Source organism: Camellia sinensis, chromosome 1 (assembly GCF_055761805.1).
Source record: "Camellia sinensis isolate YWXY chromosome 1, ASM5576180v1, whole genome shotgun sequence".
NCBI classification, from domain to species: Eukaryota; Viridiplantae; Streptophyta; class Magnoliopsida; order Ericales; family Theaceae; genus Camellia; species Camellia sinensis.
Window position 1 is genome coordinate 206,211,716 of NC_138961.1, and position 6,590 is coordinate 206,218,305.

The 6,590-nt window shown below is 31.9% G+C and overlaps 1 protein-coding gene across 1 annotated transcript; it reads left to right on the forward strand.

The window, feature by feature from the left end:
- The first annotated feature begins 3,498 nt into the window (after positions 1-3,498).
- Positions 3,499-4,397, forward strand: LOC114281606 (putative calcium-binding protein CML18). The gene has a single exon (XM_028224150.2). The coding sequence runs from the start codon at positions 3,633-3,635 to the stop codon at positions 4,128-4,130; it is 498 nt and encodes a 165-aa protein (XP_028079951.2). The 5' UTR covers positions 3,499-3,632; the 3' UTR covers positions 4,131-4,397.
- Positions 4,398-6,590: the final 2,193 nt, after the last annotated feature.

Sequence of the window (6,590 nt, forward strand, 5' to 3'; positions counted from 1 at the left end):
TTCTCTTCTTTTCTTTTGTCAATTGTTGTATTTCTTCAATTTTTTGTTCTTATTTAGGTTCTCGTAAGTAGTGACAAGTGACAATTTATTCGAATTAATATATATTCTGTTATGTTCCATTTCCTTATTAGTTAATTACCTCTAGGAAAGTCCTTAATCTGTTTAAGGCAAAGAACTCAACCATAAAGTCTGATTTTTATTTGTGTTTACTTTAAATTTATTTGAGTCCGTTGATCAAATCATTGTCGATTGGGCTTAAACTAAATTTTACCAACATAAATTGGAACGCCTAATGGAACCATTCTAACTTGAAGTGATGATGGTGAAAAAGCAAACTTATCCTTATGGAATCATGCCTTTAATGTATATGTTTATATCTTGTGAACCCATGGATGCAAATTGCCAATGGAGTGGCAGTGTTCCCATGGATACAAATTATCAGTGGAATACTTCATATTTTAAAAATTGTCAGTGTTGTGGTGGTGGTTCTACTGCTTATTGCCAACATAATGGCATGGCAAATGATGTGAAAAGAATGATTTGGCATTGTGATGATGAAATTTATTGATGCGAGAGTGAAATCTTGGCCCTAAAAGAAAAAGTTAATTCTCTTTATAGGCAAAGATTTCAAATAATTTCGTCATCTCCGTTTTATTTTACGCACAGAGATTTAAATTACTGTGATGAAAAAATTCGTCGACTTAAAGGCCACAATTTTCTAATTGATGAAGAATTTTGATATTGGAAGAAAAAATTAGAATGCATAATGGCCAATGAAAAATTAAGATATGAAAATAATGTGGCTCATAAGGTTAACACACATATTTTTGAAGAGCCAATCATTCATGAAGAGCCAATGTATGTGGCTTGAAGGGTTAGTACACCAAGTCATGAAGATAATATGACTTTGGAAAATTTCATAGGCCATTAATGGCTAAAAAAGAAGAATAACCCTGTTTCTCAAAAATTGTTAAAAATTCATCACAAAGTAATGGTGAAGGTTCACTTGGGGGGCATAATTTTAAGCAAAGATGGCTAAAAATTATGAAAGTGAGGGACATGATTTTAAGCCAAACATGGCTGAAAATTATGAACAACCCACATTTGTTGAATTTTAATTTTTTAACATTGTTAAATTTGTTAAAAGTTTTGATTTTCTAAAACCATTTGATATTATGGTTTCTGCTACCCAACGACCACCATGGGCTTGTGGTTTACACCAAAAGTTAATTTTGACGAACTGGTTGACAAAAACATCTTATACTTTTAAGTTTGATGGAAAAAAAAAAAAAGGCCATATAATAGCCAATACTTGATCAAACCAATAATGGTCAATGGCCAAATGGTTATACTTTGCATGAAGGCCAATTTAAATGGCTAATTGTCTAGTGTTGACACATGCCAATTTAATAACTAATGGCCAATTGGTTACACTTTGCATCGACAGAAGGCCAGTTAATTGTTTTTGTTTATAATTTTTGTTTCAAAATTTGAAATAGGGCTAAATGTTAGAAGTGCAAGTATATGCCTTGCTTTAGTAAATACAAAAGGGCTTAAACTACACCATTTATGGGTAGTGTAAAGCCTTAGAAAATACTAGTGATGTAAATCAGGCGAGGGCATTGTTAGCACCATAAAATATTTTCTGTCATTTGTGATAAATTGTTTTATAAATCATTTAATTGGATTTCATTCTTCAATCCATTTAAATTAAATGAGGGGGCATTGTTTGCACCACATTTTATTTTTCTGTCAATTGTGGCCTATTAGTCATAGCCAAGTTCGATTATGGTCTATCGATTGAAATTATAAATTATTTTCAAAGAATAACCTTAACCACATATGTTTTTATTATCTCTGTCGACATGTATGCTGACATGGCGTGACAAGTATGCTAGTAATGTGACACAGAAGAGATGATGATATGGCTTGAGAAGATTAAATAAAGTCAATAAAAATATTTGTTGAAATCAATTAGAAACCATATGCTAAAATCGGGGGGATCAATGTCAAGTCAAAGGACAAAATCTACAAGTAGTTCCTATGAAGATATGTGATGTGGTGAGTGGAACAAAGATCAAGAAAGATCATGGATTGATAGTTACAACATGAAGTGACCAAGCAAGTATAAAAGGACTTGAAGAATGAAAAAAGGACATCTCAATAATCAAAAACACTTGTAAAGAGTCTATCTAGGAGTAGTTTAACTAAATATTTTAGGAGTAGATTAAAATTAGTAGATTTTTCCAACTTGCACTTCTTTTCTTTTCTTCTGTCGATTGCTGTATTTCTTCAATTTTTTATTCTTGTTTAGATTCTTGTAAGTAGTGACAATTGATAATTTATTCGAATTAATATATATTCTGTTATGTTCTATTTCCTCATCATTTAATTACCTCCAAGAAAATTCTTAATTTGTTTAAGGTAAAAAGCGCAACCACGAATCCTGATTATTATTTGTGTTTATTTAAAATTTATTTGAATCCATCAACTAAATCATTATTGATCGGGTTTAAATTAAATTTTTACTAACGGCATCTCATTATGATAATTTTAAATATCTCTCTACATATACACAAAAATATAAAAGACGAGCACAGATAAAACACAATCCATTATATTGTGTGTATGTATATATGTATTAATCTTTATAGAGAAAGAAGAGGACTTCGAACATAAAAGAGGTTTCTTGTCAAGACCATTAATTTGCTGCAGGGACATTTTTTTATTGGATGCCGTAACGTGAGAGTTTACGAGTGGGCCATGCATAATTTACTCTCCTCCCCCAGTCTAATCCTATAATTTTCTCCAAAGTCATAGTCAAATCACATAATCTAATCCCATTAAACAACGGGATGTTATTAGTTAGTTCATTATATTGATGAAAATAATAAGATTATGAGTAATAGTATCCACTATTAATTTATTATCATTAATCCCACTACTAATAAGGAGATAATTTAAAAAAAAAAAAAAAAACAAGACATAAACATACTGTGACAGTGAATGGGATCTACTATCACATCATTAGAGCCACCATTAATTAATGATTTAAAGCATTTCTCTAAGATTATTATAAAAAAATAAAAATTTATAATTAGTTTAAAATATGATTATATAACACTCAACTAATAATTTTTTTAAGGTCTCGTTTGGGAACATACTATTTTAGTAATTTTTTAATTAAAATATGAAAGAAAAAAATTAATATGTTTGTGATGACTTTTTAAATTTTTACGAAAAGTTATACAAAAAATAAAGAGAAATAATCTCTAATTTTTCGATATTAATTATAAATTTTTTAACTTTTTCTAATAAAATGTTAACTTCTCAAACCAGTTCTAAATTAAGATCCCATAGCTTCAATCCTATTAAACAAAGACCCCATCAAAAAAATATCGCATCAGCTGAAACTTCGAACCGCGTCCACATAAAAATGATATTCACTGAAACGCGTTCATGCCGCGTTAACTCACCCTTATATACAGAGTTAAGAACTTCGTAAGTTTTGACTTGACTTGACTTCACACTTCTCTTCTGCCAATTCTATATCAGCATACACATACATACATACATTCGTAACTAAATCTGACTACTAAATCTGACCAGTCTCTCAATCTGTCTCCACCAAAATGGCCAATAGTCCGAGTAACGGCGGCAAACATTCAGTCACATCTCTAGGCAACTTAGACGAAGTCGAGAAAGTATTCAACAAGTTCGACGCCAATGGCGACGGAAAGATCTCCTCCTCCGAGCTCAGATCCATTCTGAGAGCTCTCGGCACCGAAACCTCTCCCGAGGAGGTTCATCGTATGATGACCGAGATCGACAAGGACGGCGACGGCTTCATCGATCTCAGAGAATTCACCGATTTCCACCGCAGGGGATCTGACGGCGGCGAAGGCAGCAACAACAGCAGCAGCAGCAGGAATAAGGAGCTTCGAGAGGCGTTCGATCTGTACGATCGAGACCAGAACGGTTTGATTTCCGCGACCGAGTTGCACTCGGTGATGAAGAGATTGGGAGAGAAGTGCTCGATCAAGGACTGTACGCGAATGATCGGCTCTGTTGATGTGGATGGCGATGGTTGTGTTAATTTCGAAGAGTTTAAGAAGATGATGAGGCTTTGAGTTGAGTTTGGAATCTCAAATTAGATTTGAAAAGAGATTTAAAAAGCAAAAAGTCTCTGATTTTTTTTCTTTTTAGATCCATGAACTAAAGGACTTGCTTGATTTGTCGTGTTACTCATATGGATATGTAATCTGTACATGTTGTGACGTTTCTCTTTTCGTTGACAAATTGTTGTCAACACAACTAAATGGATTGCAGTAGTCATCTTCATAATAATTTTGTAACTATAATAATCATCTTAATCAGTGCAGGATTATTACAGAGAATTTTACTCCATATTTTATGATATACTTTAATGAAAAATAATTACACTTTAATGAAAAAGATTATAATCAGTGCAGTGATATCAGATCAAAAATAATTACACTTTAATGAAAAAAATTATAATCATAATTATAAATATTTGGGAGTTGTTAGGGTGTGCACATTACTTTTTTACAAATTAATCTAAACTGTTAAATAATTTAATTAGATTAATTTTATACCTTCTCAATTTAATTTAATTTATATTATGACATTGTTATTATTTATTGCAGTAATTATTATGATATTTGAAAAAATTTATGATTTTTTCATGTAACTTGTTCAATGACAAAGTTCAGTAAGTCACTTTTTATGATATGATACTGTATATCACACAATAGTTATACCTTGGTATTACTAGTCCCAATACTCTCCTTATAACCTAAAACAAACAGGGCTGAAGGGATTGATAGTGAGGGGATTAATAATGAGGAATTGTTAAATTATTTTTATATAAAATAATAAAAAAATATAAAAAATTAAACATTATATTTAAAAAAAATCCCAATATATAAAAAATAAAAAAATTTCTAATCCCCTCTCTATTTTCTAATACCATTTCTACTTCCTTCTTACCAATCCCCTTTCCAAGAGTATTAGTAATACCAAGGGACTAATAGTCTCAAGGCTATCTCTGCAAACAAATAAGGGCAATAGGTGCATATCATATGTCTTTTTAGAAGATGCACATTGTAGACTTTTACCTTTCTAAATGTTTATAATGTTTATCACCTTTTTTGGGGGGGGGGTAAGTTTTCTTATTCCCACTGCACAATTATTTGTCCTAAATTATATTGTTTACCCTTGAAATTTAGAATTTTGTTGTTGTCGTCGTCGTAAATTTGGCATAATTTGTGATTTTAATTTTAGAAGAATAAAATAATTAAAATTAATGTAAATAGTATATAAAAATATAAATAAATAACGGTAACATACACATTGTAGTATAGAAAAGAGGACATGCACGATTTTTGTATTCTATGTTGAATTTGTAGACTTTAATATATATTTTTTTCAAATTTAATTAATGTAATTGTTGATTACATATTTTGTATAAGCCAATTATAATTCAACGCGTGGCAGAATAAGGGTAATATGGAAAGACTATACAAGTCTTCGATCGTGATCGTACACGTGACAGTTAGTATTGGTTCTTACAAGATCTGCGTAGCACTAGATCAACAAAGAGATGCAAAGTGATGTGGTTTCAACGGTTACTCACATTTAAATTCAAAATCAGGAGGGAAGCCTAACTGTAGGTAATGGCATAGTGGAGCTAACTATAAGGCAACATGATCAGCGATCATGAATGAGCAATTCGATGGCTAGAGGTGTAGTTCGATGGTCATCATTGAGAAGTATAAATAGCATAAGAAGCCACAGAAAAAGCCCCAGACTCATATCAAAAAAATCAGTTTTATCTACTTTATTTGCTTTCCAGTTTTACATTTTCTGTTCTTTGTATTTCTATACTTTAAAATTCCTGCACTGCACTTCGTTTATAGGAGTAGTTTCAAGTAAATTGTTACTGTAAACCTCTACGAAGCTGAATTGGATCATTTTAAGTTTTTCGTTTTACTTAATGAAATACTACAATTGTTCTTCATATTAATCATTGTCAGTTTATTCCTCCTAAGTAAAGCCACCAGTAAAAGTTCTCTTCATTGAGGTTGAAAGAACTAAAATACAATCGTCTGATAATTGGTTAGCAATTAAATTTCTATAAGGACTGATTGACCTTGCTGGCACGCTCACAATTACAAAAATAACCTTCGAAAGCCAAAAAAGTCAACATATATTTTTGGCACGCCTAGTGGGACTAATTGAAATGGCTAGACGTAGGAGACAAGGAGAAAATGAACGCTTGGAAGAAGGCGTGGAAGGAGAGGTAGAAATGCCTAATACAGAGGATAATGTGATAACACATCCTGTGGAAACATCCATTTTATTATAACCTATGGTTGAACAGACCAGCACTTCGGAACAAGTGCCATATGTTCATACTATTGGACGAAGCCAAGGAATTGGACCATCCACTGTTCCATCTACTCAGCCAATGAATCCATGGGGTGGCCTAGTAGATGCCATGTGACAGCAGTTAATGAACACAATGAAAATGTGGGCAACATCCTTTTTGGATCGAATGAATACCCACC